The sequence below is a fragment of the Lampris incognitus genome, chromosome 3 (assembly GCF_029633865.1).
Source record: "Lampris incognitus isolate fLamInc1 chromosome 3, fLamInc1.hap2, whole genome shotgun sequence".
Taxonomy (NCBI): Eukaryota; Metazoa; Chordata; class Actinopteri; order Lampriformes; family Lampridae; genus Lampris; species Lampris incognitus.
Genome location: NC_079213.1, coordinates 82974390 through 82997091, shown reverse-complemented (window position 1 = coordinate 82997091; position 22702 = coordinate 82974390). Strand labels below are relative to the sequence as shown.

Here is a 22702-nt window from a genome sequence, read left to right as displayed (position 1 = left end):
TAACACATCTGAATCTGCAGAAATAATAGGGACTTTTTCTTTTTCCAAAGCCCATAACTTCAGTATCAGTTGGTCAGTGCAGTGTGTTGTCAGTGACAATAAAGCCTTTTATTGTGCTTTGTGTTTTTGGGACTAGAAAACATTATAGAAATGCAATCATTTCATTACATTTCATTCATTACATGTATGCATTTTGCAGGCGGGCCAGACAGCGCTGATGCTAGCAGTCAGCCATGGGCGACAGGAGATGGTGCGGGCACTGTTAGACTGTGGCGTGGACGTCAACATACAGGATGATGAGGGCTCCACCGCGCTGATGTGCGCCAGCGAGCATGGCAGAGCTGAGATCGTCTCACTGCTCCTGGAGCAGCCTGGATGCGACATATCCATTGTGGACAATGTATGTTGTGTGGATTTATGTTTATACATTTAGATCATCAACCCTTACTTGAATTTGGGGAAAGAAAGGGGTTTGCTGTCTTGTGGGTTACCAGATAGATGTCCATCTATGGTGGGTTACCATAGATTGACCATATATACAAAAACCATAGGATGGTTTTTTGCAGGAATTTGACCTGTGATCTTTTCATGGCAGGACAGCATCTAGTAGCTACTGAAAGTCTTATCTTTAAAATTCAATTCGACTTTATATAAATGTCTGCGCTCTAATTTCAATTCCAAGAGAATTGTAATAATAATAAATAATTAATTTTGTGGTTTGCCTGTACTATTTTCTGGATTTTATTAGATCATCGATAGTTGCACGGATTTGGTCACACTGGAGTCTCCGACTCCGTAGTGCTTTCGCTGTTTGCGGCAAAAACTGTATGGATTCAGCCCTCTGCTGTGGCTGTAATCGGCGTTTTTATTTTTATTTTATACTTCCTCACTGCCAGTCTTGTTACTGTTCATTTTCTGAAAGCTTTTAAGGTCAATTACTTTAAACGTATAAATGCTGTCAAGGTGAGTCCAAATGCAAGTTGAATAAAATGACCCTCTTTTTAAAAAGTATATAAGTAGTATTAACACGATTCAAATTGAAATGTGGGCAGCATGGTAGTGCAGTGGTTAGCACGGTTTCCTCACAGCAAGAAGGTCCTGGGTTTGAACCCCGGGGTTGTCCAACCTTGGGGGTCATCCCGGGGCATTCTCTGTGTGGAGTTTGCATGTTCTCCGTGTCTGCATGGGTTTCCTCCGGGTTCTCCGGTTTTCTCCCACAGTCCAAAGACATGTAGGTCAGGTGAATCGACCGTGCTAAATTGTCCCTAGGTGTGAATGTGTGTGTGTGTGTGTGTGTGTGCCCTGTGATGTGGACTGGCGGCCTTTCCAGGGTGTCTCCCTGCCTGCCGCCCAATGACTGCTAGGATAGGCTCCTGCATCCCTGCAACCCTGATTGGGATAAGCGACTTTGATAATGGATGGATGGATAATAATAATGATAATAATACATTTTATTAGTGGGTGCTTTGCAGAGCACTCAAGGACATCTTACATAGTTAAAAACAAGCAGTACTGTATCAGACAGCATAAAATCAAAACAAAGCAGGGTAGACAATAAAAAGTTAATATAACAGATAAGTATAAAATCGTCATCTGCATAGTGATGGTTTTAACATCAGATGGTTTGGTTATCTGGACATAAAGCCTGAAACTTGGTTTACAGATGGAGAAGCAGTTGAGAAAATAGCTAGTGTCCCAACATGCTTCCTGAACCAAATCAAATTAGGCCAAAACACAATAGGGAAAACCTTGCACTACTAAACCAAGCTGACTCTAGCACAGTGGAAAAACATGTCTACATACATCAAGAGTCGACTCTCTGGTCCTTGATAAAGCTTTGTCTCCAACACCTGCTTGCTAAAAAACATCTGAGTGTTCCCAGTATGGGAATCAGCTTAATGTGCATTCAGGAAACAGCTCCTCTGGGGGACTGTTTACACTGGTTCCTCTCTTGCTCACCTCTTCCTCCTGTTTTTCTCTTTTTATTTTTTTTTATTTTTTATTTTTTGCCTTAAGCTACAGTAAGACATAACTGGCACAGACAAGCCACCACCAAATGAGTTTCATCTGTCTTCTTTTCAAACCAGTGCCATGTACAGGAAACATAGTGACTGGACTGTTTACAGGCCTGTTGGAGCCAGTTAGAAAGCCACAGGGTGTCTACATCAAGATCTGACTGGCTTTAGACTCAATACATAGCAGGCTAACAGACCAGGACTGTTACTGAGTCTGTTACACATGATGACACCAAACTGAATTCAGCAGGAGAGGTTTTTTTCCTTAAACCCAACAGATTCGCTTGGGGAAAAAAATCATCGCTAAATATCCATACAGTCTGAATGATCAGCTATCTTGGAGTATTATTTTCACTTTTGAGATGTTACAAATCTGACTTCAGAACACAACTCCTCCAGTCTTTGCTACCTGCGGCTTTAGACCTTTCTTCTCTTGTTTCGTTTCAGTGTGTGTTTGAGAGCAATCTCACAGTGGATTGGTCTGGATGCTAGAGGAAAGGCCTGGCAGACAGATATTTGAGTGTTCACATCTGTGCCAGAATGAGCTGGCCCAACACGCAGAGCAGGGATTGGGTTTCAGTACGACACAGCTGGACTGAGGAGCAGGCTGGGAAAGGCTTTAGAGAAGACCCCACTTTACTGACTCTGAGAGGCGAAAAAAACCCCCAAACAAAACAAGCTAAAACAAAACAAAACACAGTGATGAACTGGGGATACCAGGACTATGTAAAGTAAATTGAGAGCGGTACATGAAAATTTGAAGTTTTACAGCATATTGACATTTTAGGCATTTTGCTGCTGCCCCTATTCAGAGCGACTTCAGCACAACCGAACGATGATAAGCTTTACTTCCTGGTTAGGCAACATCAAAAGCAGCCAATAGTACAGAGGTCAAGGGTCAAACACCTCATTGCCCTGACAATAGGTGGATTAGATAATATCCTGATGATGTTTCCTGTTTAATTTAGTTTTAGTGTAAGAACTGGTCAGAGCTGGCGAACGTTCTCTGCTTCATGTCTCATGGGTCTATAAATCTTTACATTACTCTCTCTCTCTCTCTCTTGCTCTCCCTCCATCTGTAGGACGGCAGTAATGCTCTGTCCATCGCCCTGGAGGCGTCTCACAATGACACGGCTGTCCTGCTCTATGCTCACACAAACTATGCCAAGACCCAGAATGCCACGGTGAGGTCCACCCCCGCTTTCCCACAACCCAAAAACAGCAGCTTCCAGCCTTGGGGGCTGCAAGATGGCTCATGGAGTATGACAACAATTTTTCAAAAATACAAATTTATTATCAGGTCTGTTTGCGAAATATTCAGATTCAGACAACTTTATTTATCCCAGAAGGGCAATTCAGTTTTACAATCTACCCAGACCATACAGAAACTCACAGACAAGTGGCAATCATCAGTATGTCAGAGACAGTAGACAGATCAGTACATGGGCAAGAGCTGCACAGTCACCCTCATGTGGCCTTGCATGCAGACTCACACGGGGACCAGGCAAAGGGTAAAAATTCATATAAGTTAAAAGAATAGAATAAATAAATGAAGCATTCTAAGATGCATTGCACGTTACATTCCCCTACGACATTCAGTCAACGTACAGGCCCACAAGCCATGTGAAATACAAACAAGGTATAAACTGACTATTGTGGTTTAAAACAATATAAAGCATTTGTTTAAAATGACTACTCTCTGCATTTAACAGCCTGATAGCAGAAGGAATGAAGGACCTAGAATAGCGATTCGTTTTCCTAGGGGGCGCTTTATAGCGCCGGCCTGAGGGCATTACAGTTATTTCAATGGACGGGACATGGTCAGATTGGCTAATAATTTCTTTTGCTTTCTGGGCCACACGTTTCTCCCAGGGGGAGCACAAATCTCTCTGCTGGACCTCCATTATTTTGGCGCAGATAATGATTAATTACATTAAAATTAAACTTCATTAAATTAAATTATTAATGAAATAATACCTGTAGGCTGTTAAGAGTTCTTCAATGGAAGATGACAATGGTGCGATGACCAATAAAGTTGCATGCTTCAGAGGCCCCTTTGCCGACATTGAAGGTCGCAGGATCACAGCATAAGAGAAGAGTCAGAAGGATAATTTACGATAATCATCCCAATTCGTCATTCTGCTCGTCATGTGCATTGAGAGAAAAGAGTTCAGGAGACACCTGAAGCCCCTTCGCCTTTAAGGAAGGACGCAGGTTTACAGTATGAGATGCATCCACTGTACGTTATTGAATAGTCAGATTCATATTAGATGTCACTGACTAATTGTTTTGGGCATTTCATTTGCTCTTGCTGCTTTTTTTTCACACAATACAATCCATTTGTTGGTATATCTACTTTCATTCAGTAGAGTCGTTAAATGTTATTTTTGAATACTCATATTTCATTTTGTTCCTTAAATACCCGGGGTTTAAAAGACAACGTTAAAAGAAAAGCCTTATTTCTTTTCTATAAAGGGCAAATGTTTAACTGTTTCTTTCTTCAAGAGACTCACTCATGCGTCACTGACGCCACTTTCTGGTCTAATCAGTGGGGTGACTCTGTTATTCAGCCATGGTTCCAACCGTTCTGGAGGAATTGCGATCCGTTTCAATAATTTTCCAGATAAAGTTGTCATACATGGTGCTGATACTAATGGACACTGGTTGGCTGTAGTGTTGGCTATAGATAATTTATTTTTTATTTTAGTCAATATATATGGGTATAATAATTACAAAGAAAACAGTAAGTTTCTTTCGAAAATTACAGAGGTTATAGTTGAATTGAAATCCTCCTTCCCTACTGACTACGTGTTAGTTGGTGGCGACTTTAATTTAACGCCTGATGAGTGGCTTGATAGGTGGCCATCCAATTATGCTAATTTTCACTATAACCCAGCTATTTTACAATTTAACACTGACAACCATTTGCTTGATATTTGGAGAAATTTCAATCCGAACGTAAAAGAATTCTCTTGGATTAAACCTAATGCAAGCAGCAAGTCAAGAATTGATTTTTGGCTTGGTACGGAGGCAGTGACGAGATCTACATTTAATTCTTCCATCGCACAGGCCCGCTTAACTGACCATTGTTTTGTCTCATTAGTTTTGAATCCAGCTATGACGCCTCTCAACTCCAAAGGCTATTGGAAGTTTAATGATGATCTATTTAAAAAAAAATGAGGAATACTGTGCTAATATTAAAAGAATGATTTCTATAATTAAAAATGTTCAACTCTCCTCTAACTGCAGCAAATGGGAATTTCTGAAATATAAGATTCGAGAGCACTCTATAGGCTTTAGTAAAAATTTGTGCAAGCAAAAGAGAGAATATGAATGTACATTGCTAAATGACATCTGCATGTACACTTATAATAATCAGGACAATAATAACAGTAATGAGAATAGTGACAATCTAGTTGCATTGCAGTCTAAGTTAGATGAGCTATACATTAAAAAGCCCAAGGAGCATATGTGAGATCTCAGGCCTGGTGGATGGAAGAAGGTGAAAGAAATTCTGCTTGCTTCTTTCAACTTGAAAAAAGGAGACCGATAAAAAACACAATATACAGTGCATCCGAAAAGTATTCACACCCCTTCACTTTCCCCACATTTTGTTGTTACAGCCTTATTCCAAAATGGATCAAATTCTTTTTTTTTCTCATCAATCTACACACAATACCCCATAATGATAAAGTGAAAAACGTTTTGTAGAATTTTTTGCAAATTTATTAAAAATAAAAAACTGAAATATTGCATGTACATAAGTATTCACACCCTTTGCTATGACACTCAAAATTGAGCTCAGGTTCATCCTGTTTCCACTGATCATCCTTGAGATGTTTCTACATCTTGATTGGAGTCCACCTGTAGTAAATTCAATTGATCGGACAAGATTTGGAAAGGCACACATCTGTCTATATAAGGGCCCACTGTTGACAGTGCATGTCAGAGCAGAAACCAAGCCATGAAGTCAAAGGAATTGTCTGTGGACCACCGAGACAGGATTGTATCGAGGCACAGATCTGGGGAAGGGTACAAAAAAGTTTCTACAGCTTTGAAGGTCCCGAAGAGCACAGTGGTCTCCATCGTTCGTAAATGGAAGAAGTTTGGATCCACCAGGACTCTTCCTAGAGCTGGCCGCCCAGCCAAACTGAGCAATTGGGGGGGAAGGGCCTTGGTCAGGGAGGTGACCAAGAACCCGATGGTCACTCTGACAGAGCTCCAGCGTTCCTCTGTGGAGATGGGAGAATCTTCCAGAAGGACAGCCATCTCTGCAGCACTCCACCAATCAGGCCTTTATGGTAGAGTGGCCAGACGGAAGCCTCTGCTCAGTAAAAGGTACATGACAGCCCGCTTGGAGTTTGCCAGAAAGCACCTAAAGGACTCTCAGACCATGAGAAACAAGATTCGCTGGTCTGATGAAACCAAGATTGAACTCTTTGGCCTGAATGCCAAACGTCACGTCTGGAGGAAACCAGGCACCTCTCATCACCTTGCTAATACCATCCCTACAGTGAAGCATGGTGGTGGCAGCATCATGCTGTGGGGATGTTTTTCAGCGGCAGGAACTGGGAGACTAGTCAGGATTGAGGGAAAGATGAATGGAGCAAAGTACAGAGAGATCCTTAATGAAAACCTGCTCCAGAGCACTCAGGACCTCAGACTGGGGCGAAGGTTTACCTTTCAACATGACAACGACCCTAAGCACACAGCCAAGACAACGAAGGAGTGGCTTCAGGACAAGTCTGTGAATGTCCTTGAGTGGCCCAGCCAGAGCCCAGACTTGAACCCCATTAAACTTCTCTGGAAAGACCTGAAAATAGCTGTGCAGCGATGCTCCCCATCTAACTTTACAGAGCTCGAGAGGATCTGCAGAGAAGAATGGGAGAAATACCCCAAATATAGGTGTGCCAAGCTTTTAGCTTCATACCCAAGAAGACTTGAGGCTGTAATCGCTGCCAAGGGTGCCTCAACCAAGTACTGAGTAAAGGGAGTGAATACTTATGTACATGCAATATTTCATTTTTAATAAATTTGCAAAAAATTCTACAAAACCTTTTTCACTTTGTCCTTATGGGGTATTGTGTGTAGATTGATGAGAAAAAAAATGGAATTTAATCCATTTTGGAATAAGACTGTAACATAACAAAATGTGGGGAAAGTGAAGGGGTGTGAATACTTTCCAGATGCACTGTATAAGCTTATTATTAATGGGTCTGAATCCTCCGAGCCAAAGGATATAGCAAATGAGGTTTTAATTTCTATAAGTCACTGTATTCTTCTTCATTTTCTGACTCTGGTTCTACGCAGTTTTTTGACATGGTTAAAGATCACCTGCCTAGCATTGATCGACCCTTCAAAGATTTGTGTGATTCAGACGTTCTTATAGAAGAATTGGATTATGTTATCTGAAAAATGGTTACAGGTAAGTCTCCTGGCTCCGATGGTCTTACTACAAATTTTTTCAAAATTTTTTTGGTCAGATATTAGAGAATTATTACTAAATGCAATAAAGGACTGCATAGAAAGACAAGAACTGACTCCCAACTATCAAGCTAAGAGTAATAATATTGACCCCAAAACCGGGGAAAGAAAAAGGTATTCTAGATAATTTAAGGCTTTGCTAATATTTTTTTTTTTATTTAAGGCTTTGCTAAATACAGATTACAAGATTCTGTCAGGAGTGTTAGCTGCCAGACTGAAAGAAGGTATAACACAAATAATTAGTGAAAACACAGTCTGATTTTATCAAGGGAAGATCTATTCACAATAACATCTATCTGGTTCTGGATCTACTAGATTACAGTGGCTTAGTTGAAGATGATGGATTCTTACTGTTTCTAGATTTTCACAAAGCGTTTGATTCTGTTGAGCACCCTTTCATCTTACAAGCCCTGCATCATTTTGGTTTTGGGGAAAAGTTTTAGTGTCATAAGCATGTTATACAAGGATATAAACAGTTGTGTGTCCTTACCTGGTGGTACCTGCCCGAGATTTGGTATTAAGATGGGCATTAGACAAGGCCGTGGCAACTCCCCTTTATTATTCATTATTGTAGCAGAATTACTTTCCATTCTAATTAAAAATGATAAAATTGACGGCCTAGAGCCCTTGGGCAACAAATTATTGATAAGTCAACTTGCGGATGACACCACACTTTTTTTTTTAAAAATGCCTCCCAGATCCCCTTGGCCCTTAAATCAGCTGAGCTCTTCACTAAAGCATCAGGTTTAACTCTGAATATAAGCAAATGTGAACTTCTGGCGATACATGAGCATCATTCTAGGTCTTTATTTGGTGTCCCTGTTAAAACCGAGGTTAAATATTTAGGAATTAACTTTAGTAAAAACCTTGAATCAAGAGAAGAGATGAATATTCAGAATAATATTACAAAATGTAAAGCTATATTAAACAGTTGGTTACAGAGGGACATTACTCTGGGAGGACTCTACTCACCAAGATGGAGAGTCGTTCTAGATTTATTTATCCCTCTTACTCATTAGCTATTTCATCAAGAATGATTAAATCCATTAACCAAACTAATTTCAATTTTATTTGGAAAAACAAGTGTCATTATATCAGAAAAAGTGACCTCTTGAAAAGTTATAAAAATGGGGGGTTGAATGCCACTGATTTTGACATTATGAATGGTATGATTAAACTGAAGTGGCTGAAAGCCTTTGTCATGGAAGAGACTGTGTTTTGGCATGCCATTCCTAATGCAGTCTTTAAAAAGTTGGGTGGGATTGCTTTTCTTTTGAACTGTGATTTTGAACTGTTCAAGATCTACTACTACTACTTTCGGCTGCTCCCGTTATGGGTCGCCACAGCGGATAATCCGTTTCCACTTCTTCCTGTCTTCTGCGTCTTTCTCTGTCACACCAGCCACCTGTATGTCTTCCCCCACCACATCCATAAACCTCCTCTTTGGCCTTCCTCTTTTCCTCTTTCCTGGCAGCTCCATATTCAGTATCCTTCTCCCAATACACCCAGCATCTCTCCTCCACACATGTCCAAGCCATCTCAATCTTGCCTCTCTTGCTTTGTCTCCAAACCATCCAACCTGAGCGGTCCCTCTAATATAATCGTTCCTAATCCTGTCCTTCTTCGTTACTCCCAGTGAAAATCTTAGCATCTTCAACTCTGCCACCTCCAGCTCCGCCTCCTGTCTTTTCGTCAGTGCCACTGTCTCCAAACCATACAAAACAGCTGGTCTCACAACCATCTTGTAAACCTTCCCTTTAACTCTTGCTGGTACCCTTCTGTCGCAAATCACTCCTGACACTCTTCTCCACCCAATTCCACCCTGCCTGCACTCTCTTCTTCACCTCTCTACTGCACTCCCCATTACTTTGGACAGTTGACCCCAAGTATTTAAACTCAAATGCCTTTGTCACCTTCACTCCTTGCATCCTGACCATTCCACTGTCCTCCCTCTCATTCACGCATAGGTATTCCATCTTGCTCCTACTGACTTTTATTCCTCTTCTCTCCAGTGCATACCTCCACCTCTCCAGGCTCTCCTCAACCTGCACCCTACTCTCGCTACCGATCACAATGTCATCTGCGAACATCATCGTCCATGGAGACTCCTGCCTGATCTTGTCCGGCAACCTGTCCATCACCATTGCAAACAAGAAAGGGCTCAGAGCTGATCCTTGATGTAATCCCACCTCCACCTTAAACCAATCTGTCATTCCAACCACACACCTCACCATTGTCACACTTCCCTCATACGTATCCTGCACCACTCCTACATACTTCTCTTTAACTCCTGACTTCCTCATACAATACCACACCTCCTCACTCGGCACCCTGTCATATGCTTTCTCTAAATCTACAAAGACACAATGCAACTCCTTCTGGCCTTCTCGATACTTCTCAATCAACATTCTCAAAGCAAACATCGCATCTGTGGTGCTCTTTCGTGGCATGAAACCATACTGCTGCTCGCTGATCATCACCTCTCCTCTTAACCTAGCTTCTATTACTCATTTCCAAATCGTCATGCTGTGGCTGATCAACTTTATACCTCTGTAGTCGCTACAGTTCTGCACATCGCCCTTGTTCTTGAAAATCAGTACCAGTATGCTTCTTCTCCACTCCTCAGGCATCCTCTGACTTTCCAACATTGTGTTAAACAGTCTAGTTAAAAACTCCACTGCCATATCTCCTAAACATCTCCATGCTTCCACATAGTCCATGGGCCAGACGATATTTCGGTACACTCAAGGTGGCAAAACTTACTTATAATTTTTGAAAGGATCCATGTCTGTAGATGATATTTTGGTATGATAACCATTCCTGAGTGGCAGCTGTATCACAGTTATCAGCTCATGAAGTTAACCACCCGCTAAACTAAATTGCATTTTAGACGCTGGTGCATATCCTGGTTTAGCCTCATGGTCAGGACATTTTTCAATGTTCTATAATATTGTCTTTGGTATCATTTTAAAGGGGACCTTCTTAGCTTTCATTCAAGCCCTGTTGTGGATATTTCTCACAAATATAGAGGTCACTTGAGCTCTTCAACCCGTCAATAACACACGTCTTTCTGCAATTTTCGCCTAAACTATATACTTTCTTTTAGCCCTGTGGCATCTAGGAATATCAGGGACACAAAACACAAAAACTGGAATACTCACAGGACTGTAAAGATTCAGGAAATGTATAATATACCCATACTATTTCATTGTGTGAGGTGATTGTGAGCCTTAAATGAGAACTAGACCAAAGCCAGTTAGGTCACAAACTGGTCTCTATACATTTGTTTAAATACACAATCAAAATACATGATAAAAAGGAATACCATAGTGAGGTAATGAACTATTTTAATATTTTAAACAACATTGACATTTACATATACTTAGTCAATGATACATGTAATCCCATATCATTAGTGGGTATATGTAATGGTAATGGGTAGGGTAATGGGTATATGTGAATATGGTTACATTATTGTTATCAAGCTCTGGGTAACCAAGTCCAGAATCAACATCCTGTGCATCAATAGACTACTACCACAGTAATACCATCAGAATCATCACACTGTCATTCATCAAACTGCTCGTTTCTCTCATCATCTGACTCCCCAAGTTCAAAGTCCAGTTCTGGACCATCCTGCTGTTTTTGGTTACTGCAGGTCTGTAACCTGCACATATCTGTGCATGGAAGTCCATTTGACAGGCACATGCAGCTTGGCATTTTGCATGAATGCACACACTTGCATGTTAGCGTTTCCAAGACCACATCTGGTGCAGGTGGGGAGCGCATCCAGTAAATGGCCAGCTTGCCTTCATCGTCTGTCCATCCATACTCAGTAGGGCTTGGCACCACAGGGTTAGCCTGCAGACAGCACTTCCATATTGCTGCCTGATAGTTGGCTCGTTGAACATGCATAAAGAGACAGTCTCTACATGGTGGCAGCTGGCTGGACTCAACCTCTCCCCTTTTGGTGCAGAAGAGCTGGTAACGCAGTTTGTTCACCTCAGCAGTGCTGCTATTAGCAACATACATCCAACAGGTGAACTGCTCAATTTTCTGGAACAGCTCATCACTCACATTCCATGTCTGTCCCAGTTGACTAAAAGTCTCTTGGCAGGAAGTGTGCTTTCTCACTATCTTCAGGGCATTCAGCTTCCCTCGACCAGCGAATGCACTGACAGTGTCGCAGCCTGTGAAGGCATGTAAGCCAATTAGGCTGTCACAGATGCTGTCTCCAAGTGAACTTGCCAGTTTGGTGATGTCGACAAACCGTGTGCGGTTCTGAGTCCCACACTTCTGGTAGATGGGACAGGTGATGTCCTTCTGGAAGCCAAGACAAAGCACCATGACATCAGTGTCCTCAGCTGTGATGATAACTGACTTTGAGCCCGCATTTGCTGCATGCAATGCATGCAGGAGCAGACGGATGTCAGCTTCTTCATGTGTGGAGTGCAGTTCTGCTGCTTCCTCACACCCATCTTCTGTCAACCTGTAGCAGGTTTCCTCACAGGTCATGTACAACACCTTGCCATGCAGCATAGCTCTGTATCGTGGGAGTTTCCACTCTTCCACCAGAAACTTGATGAGACTGGTCTTGTTGAAGGAACTGCACAGAAATTTTCTCCACTGCTGGACGTGGTGTCCCCCTGCAAGATTCTTGTACTGGAGAGTGATGTCTCCACCCCGGTTCAGTCGTTCAGCATCTTTGATCGAAGTCTGGTGATAGACATCAAAAACAACATCAATCCTCCCACTCTGTGCTCCCTCATGGAGGACCTGGGTCAAGGCTGACTCTGCCACCTGTGCAAAGGTTTTGTTGTTGCCATTCATTTTTTGGACCAGGCTCATCCCATCAATGATGGAAGTAGATGGGATTGGGATGTCTTCTGCAGGAGATACATTCTTTTCAAGCTCTCTGGCAAGTGCAGCCTTGTTTGTTTTTCGTAAGGACCCATCAGCATTTGCCAGTGCCCATGGTAGTGGGCCCAATGGGTAGGCAAGGACATCCTTCAGATTCACCTTCCTGCTTTCAGCCACCAGGATCATGTGACTGAAAAGGTTTCTATCTGCCTTCAGAACCACATCCTGTGCTTTCTTTCCATGAGCTTGTTTTGTGCTGACATTGGAGAATGTTTTCAGACTTTGCTTGGTCATCTTGTCGTGGAATTTCACAGGTGGTGGGTCTGCATCTAACCTTGTTTGCTGGAATGCTTGGTAGGCCTCTTCTCCTTTCTCAAGAGCTCTCAAGAGATCTATGGTCACATCAGGTGGAGCCATGTTGCCAGTGGAGAGGCTAACCAAATCAATCTCATCAGGGGACATAGGATTGAGCCAGTTATTCTCCATAAGGTCCATGACAGACTGGACATCTGCTTCATCTCTCTTGATCCTTGGACTCTGTAGATCTGGATGAGACCATTTGCACCTGCCTTGACCTGTCAGGTCTCTCAGCTGTCTGAGGTACATGCTTCTATACTCAGCTGTGAGATAATATTTGGTCACAGCTCCTGGCTTCAAGCTGAATCCCTTTGTCCCTCCAGCTGTTTGGGTGTCTTTGTTCACCGTTTCGTCTATAGCTTGGTCAACAGGGATTCGGCCAAAGGGATTGGTGGAGCCCAGTTGGACTGAGAAGCCTCCTTCCATGAATTCTGTGTACACATCTGGGTGTGTGATGGGCAGCTCAGACATCTGGGTGTAGTAGTAGGGGAGGTAGCCTGCATAATTCATCCTGTCATAAGCAAAGCACCATGGGATCATTGCTCGAATGCTAGCCAAGTGTAGCATCCAGTCTCCCTCTCTGGATGCTCGGATGAGCCCCAACAAGATTTCAACCATGTCCAAATAGGACATCCAGAAGTTCGAGAGGCTGCTGTTTCCACCTCTAAGGAACTCACGGTAGACTTCAAATAGATCCATGATGCGTGTACAAGAGCTGTTCTCGAGGACCTCCTTCAAAGCATGTTGTGAGACTTCTTTCCCAAGGCTGTCAATGGTCTTCAGTGTCTCATTCAGGTGAACCATGTCATTCCTGTGAGTTTCTTCCAACCAGGACAGGAAACCATTCAAGGTCAGTCGCATGAGAGCCTCATACAGGAGCTTGTGTAGTCGCACTGCCCTGTTGTACTTGCGGCCATCCATAACACCAGCAATTGAGCCTTCTGCAATCATGCCAGACTCAATGCAGAGGTCTTTGAGTCCAGCATCTTGGAAACGCTTTCCTATTATTGCCAGCAGTGTGCAGATGGTGTGGAATACCCCAAGCCTAACGATGATATCATGGAACTTGTCATGGTGTTTCCATGTGATCTCGACAGCCTTCGCATACAGGGCTTGGTCAAAGACACAGACAATGTTCCTCAGGCCTAAGCACTGCATGATGCTCAGTGACTGGTTAAGCACCTCGTTGACAGTAGACATTTGTGTCGCTGGAGCATTGATGGTAGGCAGATAGCCTATATTGTCGGGGATGACCGTCATCTCTCCTCGAGTCAGGATGTTGAAGCCTGTCCAGCTGCTGACTGACTGTTCTTCTTGTTGTGACATGCGTGCTAGGACCCAAAGAAGGTTTTTCTCTCTGGCAAGCTTAGTATTGGCTGCAGTATCGGCATCTGACTTTTTGCTTTGTGGTGGCCCTACCCGTTGTCCAGCATTGTAAGTTGGTAACATTGGTGGGGGTCCATCAATGCTTCTCTTCTTTGTTTTGGGAACAGTGGGCATGGGTTGGACAGGAAGTGGGTTGACTGGCTTTGCTTGCACAGCAATCCCATTGACTCTGTGAGATGTTCCCTCACCACTGACAGTTTCTTCAAGACGGTCGATATTGTCCCAGGCTAAAGTTGTGAATATGCCAGGATGGATGTTAGCTGGAAGGGCAATGCCACTCCCTGATGATGAGAGTTTCTGGAGACACAGGGCAGTGTTGATCTCTTCCATCTGTGAATAGGACACACTGTGACCAAGTCGGTTGAGGATGTTTATCAACTCTACATTTCCTGTCAACGATTTGACACTGAATGGCAGAACAATGTGCTTGGAAGGCTTGGTATTTCCACATGTCACTGCATATACTATGTCATGGCCAAATGACTGCAGAAGGCACTGCACTCTCTGGGATGCATGATCAGGATCATTTGAGCCTGTGAGTAGAGAGTACAGGAAGATAATGAGCGACTCTGGAATGGTAGGACATTCTGCTTCTGGTTTGACTTCAGGCGGCCAGGTTTGAGGAACATCTTGACTTTTAATGTCTGCTCTCAATTTGATGGCTGCTTTGGCTATAACATCTTGTGCACTGACACTTTTCAGGGTCTGCAGCTCCCTTTTGAGAGACTGATTTTCTTTGGCAAGTTCCCTCATGGACAAGTTATCGGGATAGAGGAGGAATTTTCCTTTCTCATTAGGGAATATCTGCAAGGCTCCAGCAAACTCACTCTCCAGGTTTCGCCTTATGTGCTTCTTGGTTGATTCCTTGACTTGGGCAATGCCTTGGGAGTTCATTGAAGCTACCAGTCTAGAAGAGAGATCAGTCATTGTCATCAATTGAGGATTGCCAAAAAGCTCCATTCTGATGAAGAGGAACAGCTCATTGTATGCCTTATTCACAGCAGCTTCATACTGGGCTGCAGCATCATCATCTTCATCGCTGGCAACCTCTCCTTTGGAAACCTCTTCTTTGGTGTAAAGTCTATAGCATGACCTGTGGTAGTGCCCTTCAGCTGCTACAAGGTCTCTACTCACAATGGCAAGGATTCTGCTGTCCCTTTTCTTTGTGGCTGCACTCCTGATCTTTGCATCAGCTCGCAGTTCTCGACACTGCACCAGTACTTCTCTCGTATTCTGTCTCTTGGAATATTTGCTGTTTTTCTGACAGAATATGCACTCTGCATCATAAGTCCTAGATGTACTTGGAGCATGTCGAGCTACTCTCTTAGATTGTTTCTCTTCAGCAGAGACACAACTTTTCTTTTCTTTTGCAAGGAGGCCATCAAGAATTTGCTTCATAGTGAAGATACTGCGACACTTTCTGTGGTAGTAGATTGCTGGAATCTGTCCCTCAGGAATGTCTTTTGCCAGTTTCAAAACTGGTGCATGATTTCGTATCTGAGCTGCCCTGAGCAGAGTTCTCCATGAGTCGACACTTTGTAGTGAAACCAGCTTATCTGTATCATCAGAACAGTGGATAATGCACTCCACCCGTGGGCGCTTTGGTATTGGGTAAAAACTTGCTTGTTCACCAGTGGCCATATTCAGTCAGTTTTCACCTGCCACATACAAACAAATACATGTAACTTAGGTGTATGAACACTACTAAAACAAAGTTTACTTTGCTTCACCAGCGTCATATTACCATTATTTATCTTACATAGCCACAAATAGATACATTACCTAGTTGCTATGCAACAGCTGTATTTTGTCCACATGAGGCCGCTAAAATCAACACAAGATGAAAGTTCCTCGTAGCCACTTTAACTAATCATATTAACATATACATTAAAAGAACATGCTAACATTATGGGAAATTAGCTTACAATCTTCTCCAGAGTGAGACAAGAAGATAGATACCAGTTTCCTCTATATGTGTTTAGTAGAAAGCTATCTGGCTGCACGTTAGCCTAGCTTGGCACAATGAATGGAAGTACACAGTACTGGTTATCCTTGGTTGTTGGCCAACTAAGAACTGTCCCAGAGTTTAAGCTAGGCTAATCAGTACCAGGGGTGTTGAAATGCTATATTTGTAAAAATCTGGGCAAATACACAATCGTGAGAGGCACAGAAACAGGTTTCCTGAAAGAAAAATGAAATAGCTGCTCATTTGGAAAGGTTATCATGTATTATTTTACTTCTGTTAGTGTACCAAATAAAATGGCACCAGTGAAGTTGTGTCACCTTGGGTGATATCGATATCTGGTCTGACCCATGGACTAACTGGCTTTGGTCTAGTTAGTTTCTTAGTAATAATGCCCTTCTAATTTAAGGTTCACAATCACCTCACACAATGAAATAGTATGGGTATATTATACATTTCCTGAATCTTTACAGTCCTGTGAGTATTCCAGTTTTTGTGTTTTGTGTCCCTGATATTCCTAGATGCCACAGGGCTAAAAGAAAGTATATAGTTTAGGCGAATATTGCAGAAAGATGTGTGTTATTGACGGGTTGAAGAGCTCAAGTGACCTCTATATTTGTGAGAAATATCCACAACAGGGCTTGAATGAAAGCTAAGAAGGTCCCCTTTAAAATGATACCAAAGACAATATTATAGAACATTGAAAAATGTCCTGACCATGAGGCTAAACCAGGATATGCACCAGCGTCTAAAATGCAATTTACTTTAGGGGGTGGTTAACTTCATGAGCTGATAACTGTGATACAGCTGCCACTCAGGAATGGTTATCATACCAAAATATCATCTACAGACATGGATCCTTTCAAAAATTATAAGTAAGTTTTGCCACCTTGAGTGTACCGAAATAGGAAATTTTGGGCTCTGGCCCATGGACTAACAGGTATGTCATCAGGACCAACTGCCTTTCCACTCTTAATCCTCTTCATAGCTGCCCTCACTTCCTCCTTGTTAATCCACTGAACTTCCTGATTCACTATCCCTATGTAACCTGCACGACAGGGGAATGGGCCTATGCTTGCGCAAGGACAGTTTACAGTCTAATGTCTAAGTTCAGTGGAGATTGGTGTAGGTTTTTTTCTAGACCGGATTCTAGTACTCACCCCAAAGACAACACACACACTCGTGGGTATAGTTTACAATAAAAAAACCAATTTATTTCAACAGTTCAAAGTAAAGTTATTTCAATATCAATACTAAATTAGATGTGTTATATATATATATATATATTTTACTCTATTATACTTTTTAAAAGTTCTTCCTAATATTCTATTTATTGTCTATATCTATCTATATTCTATTTTATACCCTTCTAATATATTACTTATGCAGCCATATTCTACACTAACAAATTAAAGAAAATAATCCAAAATAAAGTATGAGTGCACTCAAAGAAAATAATAAAGAAAAGAAAAGGGGGAATGATTCAGTCTTCCAATCTGTGCAAGGTGCAATGTCCAGATCCTACCACAATCACAGGGGCAAGTTAATGTAGAGGCGATGATGATGAATCCAAATCCAGGGCGATGATGGGGGCAATCCAAAGGGGGTATCCAAGGGTTCCAAAAGGGTGTCGCAAGGGGGGTTGTTCGGGGTACTAAAAAAACCAGTCTGCACAAAATTGTACAGATTCCTTATTAATTGCAATCTCTATCAAACAATTACAAACAAAATAAAAATACCCAAATCTAGAGTCAATTCTCAGAATTAAATCATTTCCTACATATAACTAATATGCGGCTGAATGACAACAGCCTATTGCTGTAAGAACAGTTAAAAACAATGTCATCGCAGCCAGGCTGCGGCACTATCAATGTGAATTCACGTCTAGCTGGCTGCTATGGGTTCCATGCATGCCATGTAGCCCGAGTTGGCTCGGTGGCTAGTGGCGACTGGAGCTTACAGTTTTTTTTAACAACAAGCATATTATTATATTAAAATGTCTAACATTCCTACATCAAATACACCCTATGGACCGGGTGTCCTGACTGGTTTTAAAGCTCTGAATCATATGGGAACTGCTAAGGATCATAGATATACGTTTTAGCTGGGTTAGCTTAGCTTAGCAACCAATGAAAAATTGTCAGTCTTTAGATTTCAAGATTTTAAACTCTTATCTCACCAGGATTCCAGCAGCGTACAAAACACAAGAGAAAAGAGTCTTCCTTCTTCCTTCAACGGGAGATCATCTGTCTTTGGATAAAATCAAGACATCCTACGTAAATGGCTACGATTACATGGAACACAGAAAGCTGTTTACTTTTTAGCTTTGGCTAGCGGCTCACCAAGGAAGCTTCGTGGGAGGGATATTTTTTGTCGTAGTTCAAATGTCCTGTAGCTCAAATATCCGTAGTTCAAATATCAATAATTCAGGTATCCATAGTCAAAGTTGTCCGTATTTCTAAATATCCGTATTTCTCTTCTCTATTGTCGACGGTTGTTTGCATGGTTTAAACTCTGTAGCTCGTGTGCCTCCTAGAGGCTACTCGTGGAACTTACATACGTCACAGGGTACATGTAATCATGTGGGTTACACCTACATCATCCAACCTTCTCTCTCTCTCATTTTCTTCATTCATCAGCCCCTCAAAGTTCTCTTTTCACCTTCTTAGCACACTCTCCTCACTTGTCAGCACATTTCCATTTCTATCCTTGATCGCCCTAACTTGCTGCACATCCTTTGCAGCTCGGTCCCTCTGTTTAGCCAATCCGTACAAGTCCTTTTCTCCTTCCTTAGTGTCTAACCTGTCATACAACTCACCATACACCTTTTCCTTTGCCTTTACCACCTCTCTCTTCACTTTACGCTGCATCGCCTTGTACTCCCATCTACTTTCTTCATCTCTCTGACTATCCCACTTCTTCTTTGCCAACCTTTTCCTCTGTATACTTTGCTGTACTTCCTCATTCCACCACCAAGTCTCCTTGTCTTCCTTCCTCTGTCCTGATGACACACCAAGTGCCTTCCTAGCTGTCTCCCTCACTATTTCTGCAGTGGTTGCCCAGCCATCTGGCAACTCTTCACTACTACCCAGTGCCTGTCTTAACTCCTGCCTGAACTCCACACAACAGTCTTCCTTCTTCAACTTCCACCATTTGATCTTCGGCTGTGTCTTCACTCGCGTCCTCATCTTGGTCTCCAAAGTCATCTTACAGACCACCATCCGATGCTGCCTAGCTACGTTCTCCCCTGTCACCACCTTGCAGTCTCCAATCCCTTTTAGATCACACCTTCTACATAAGATATAGTCCACCTGTGTGCACTTTCCTCCACTCTTGTACGTCACCCTGTGTTCCTCCCTCTTCTTGAAATATGTATTCACCACAGCCATTTCCATCATTTTCACAAAATCGGCCACTATCTGTCCTTCCACATTTCTCTCTTTGACTCCATACCTTCCCATCACCTCCTTATCACCTCTGTTCCCTTCACAAACATGTCCATTGAAGTCCACTCCAATCACCACTCTCTCCTCCTTGGGTACTCTCTCCACCACGTCATCCAACTCACTCCAGAATTCTTCTTTTTCATCCATCTCACACCCAACTTACGGGGCATATGCGCTGATAACGTTCAGCAATACACCTTCGATTTCCATACCGATCCGGTATGGAAATCTTATTTATGATCCGCATATTTGATTTAGCAAAGATTTTACGCCGGATGCCCTTCCTTGAACTGTCCAAGATACCGTTACGGTTATCCGCCTTTCATAAACAAGTTTTACATTATTGGAAACTGTTGTTTAAACACAACTTTACCCCCCATGCAGTTCCAATTTGGAGTAATAGATGTATCCTGTTTAAGGGAAGATCTTTGTTTTTGGAAGAGTGGTGGAAGAAGGGTATTTGGTCCATTACACACATCATGGATGACAGAGGCAATTTATGTAATTATAATGAGTTGTGTTTGAAATATAGTTAATCCTCCTCCGAAAAGGTGTTTGACATGCTGGCTGTGATCCCTATACAACTCAAAATGATGGTCTCACAATGTCTTATTTACTCCTCTGTCAGCCCCATACTTCGCCCCTTAATGATTGACAACTTAAATTTTGTTGATAGAACCTACAATAATCACTTTATCAGAAACTCGCTGTTGAAGATATGTTATCCTAACCCTTTAAGAAGGAATTATATTTTAGATATGTACTCAAATTTGAATGCCCATAAAATTAGAAAAAGATTTCATTCCCTATCCCTCCCAAAGCCAGAGGTTCACTTCAAGATAATATTTACCCCTCCCGTGAATTTATAAAATTAAAATTTAATGTAGACTGTAATTTTTGTCAATTTTGCAAGACAGACAGCGAAACAACAGATCATTTATTTTTCCACTGTAACATTACTTATTAGTTTTGTTATACTTTGTATGTATGTATGAAATCTAGCATTAGTGCTTTACCTTCATTTCTACTAGAAAGTGTCAAATTTGGAATGTTTATGGAAGATAGAAATATAGAATTCTTGTTGAATGATGTAATTATTTTGGCAAAATATTTTATACACAAATGTAAATATTGCAAAACACAACCCTGTTTAGCAGCCTTTAAAAACGAATTAGTAACTTTTTCCAAATCATTAAAATGTATGAAAAACAGAAATACCCAAAATGTATTCTTTGCATTTGAGCAATTTAATGTAATTTAACCCCTGGAATATTGTATTGTCCTATTTTATTTTATTTTTATCCCTTTTTAATTTACTATTTCTGTTTCCTTGTTTTGTTCTCATTGTCGTTGACATGTTTGATGTACTGTTCTTAGCCTACTCTGTTGTTTTAGAGTATACTGGCTTTGCTGATATATTTGAAGTATTGAATTAAAAAAAAAAACTTGCCTGTTTTCTGGCGCGTTCGTGACATCATGAGCGTCATGGCGTCAAATATGACGCTACAGAAGGAAAAAAAAGGCAGACTTGTCTGCTGGCAGTCAGACCCGGGTCTGCTGGCACTGTGAAAGGAGTCAATTGCCTATTTTTAGCGGGTTTACCCACGTTTAAAAAACCCGCATATACGTACACACTAATTTTGGTGTAAAAGAGTGATGGAGCGTTTCTCTCACTAAACCTTGTGCCCAGATGAATGGATTCAACTTTCTGGGATTTCCTTACCGGGATTACTGTGCATGCATGAAGAGATAATTGTACTGTATACACTTGGTAGTAGCAGTAATAGTAGAGGATAGAGGGAATCTCTGCTGGCTTTAATGGAGCCTGAACCTCGGTTCTCTGGCTGGGAGTCCTACCCAGTTATCAGGTCTTCCAACCTTGTTATTGCTGCATAATGGAAAACACAAGAATGTACTAAAAGATTGTTGTTGTTTGGTTGTTTTTTTTTTCGTAAAAGATGTAATCCAAAAATTTTGCCTCAAGTTTTCCTTTTGAATTTGTCGTGTGTTAGAGGTTTGATGATAAACGTTTTGAAGATTAGAGAAAAGTCTTGTTTTTACTGAGACGCGTTTTTTGTGTTTCAGTACCAATGTAAAAATCTTTTATATTTCTATATGTTGACCATGTGTACAGATAAATGACTGGAACCAAGATTAACCTCAGCGTCCTTACATGATGTTACAAAATTTCATTGCACTTAATGTGAAGAGGTTATTACAACAACTGAGCAAACTGCATTTATAAAACACATCCTAAAACACACACACACACACACACACACAAAAACCCAAAACAATGAAAGAAACCAATAACCCCAAGAGTGACGTTTGACTGAAATTCTATTTCAAATTATAAAATACACCCACGCGTGATGTTGTGTCTTTCAGGGAAGCCCGACAAGCCCTCAGAAGACATGGTCTGCAGAGTGATGCCACCAAACGTCAGCTCATCAAGAACATCTAAACAGAACTGGATTTGAACATTGAAAAGCTCCACTGGATTTACATTGTCTACCTAAATATAGTATGTGTATTTATATTTCAGCATATGAATCACATTTATATGTATTGTTTATATAAGAACATTTTTTTCCATAAATGCCTTGAACAGTTATGATGTACTTTACTAATTTGCCTTCCTGACATTTCTCTGTGAGGTCTGCAATGGCTGATTTTCTAAGAAGAACTCAACGAGACCTAACAATTTGCACTCGATTTGTTGTATGTTCAGTCGCTGTCCCAATTTAACCACCGTGTCAGGCTCTACATGATAGCTCAAGTCTGCACTAACACTCTATGCATATGTATATTCATATATCTATTTTTGTGTCCAAAATAAAGTTGTATTTACAGAAGGGGTGTGTCAGATGACTTGCATGTTACTTAGTTTGCATTTAGACTCACCAACGGCTGCTGACGGGCAAGTCACTGCTCTCTATAAGAGCAGCAGGAGGAGCAGCCCATCTCGAGCCAACTGTTAGAAACCCTTTAAAGCTGGTGTAGGTAGTTTTTTTATGGTTTAATTGGACAAAAATTCCACAGTAACCTTTCAGCATATTACAATTCAGATGGTCTGAGAGAAAACTAGACGTCTGCACCTCCTCTTGGCTCTGTATTCATCCATCCATTATCCAACCGCTTATCCTGTGCTCAGGGTTGCGGGGATGCTGGAGCCTATCCCAGCAGTCATT

At 41.6% G+C, this 22702-nt stretch overlaps 2 protein-coding genes across 4 annotated transcripts in view; one reads left to right on the top strand and one right to left on the bottom strand.

Moving 5' to 3' along the window:
• kank3 (KN motif and ankyrin repeat domains 3) overlaps nt 1-22360 on the top strand; it is a 54696-nt gene extending 32336 nt beyond the window's left edge. For all 3 annotated transcript variants that reach the window (XM_056278046.1, XM_056278044.1, XM_056278045.1), the window contains 3 exons: nt 200-400; nt 3098-3199; nt 21900-22360. In XM_056278046.1, the coding sequence (XP_056134021.1) occupies nt 200-400; nt 3098-3199; nt 21900-21941 (345 nt within the window). In that variant the 3' untranslated portion in view covers nt 21942-22360. The remainder of the gene's footprint in view (nt 1-199; nt 401-3097; nt 3200-21899) is intronic.
• On the bottom strand, nt 18264-21893 carry LOC130110842 (uncharacterized). Its single transcript, XM_056278047.1, has 2 exons — nt 18408-21893; nt 18264-18315 (listed from the first exon to the last, which is right to left on the bottom strand). Exon 1 carries the CDS (start codon nt 19656-19658, stop codon nt 18723-18725), a length of 936 nt encoding a protein of 311 aa, XP_056134022.1. The 5' UTR covers nt 19659-21893; the 3' UTR covers nt 18264-18315; nt 18408-18722.
• Nucleotides 22361-22702: the final 342 nt, after the last annotated feature.

Coding starts and splice junctions, on each gene's coding strand:
- LOC130110842 (XM_056278047.1), bottom strand. CDS start 19,658: ATGGATGAAAAAGAAGAATTCTGGAGTGAGTTGGATGACGTGGTGGAG.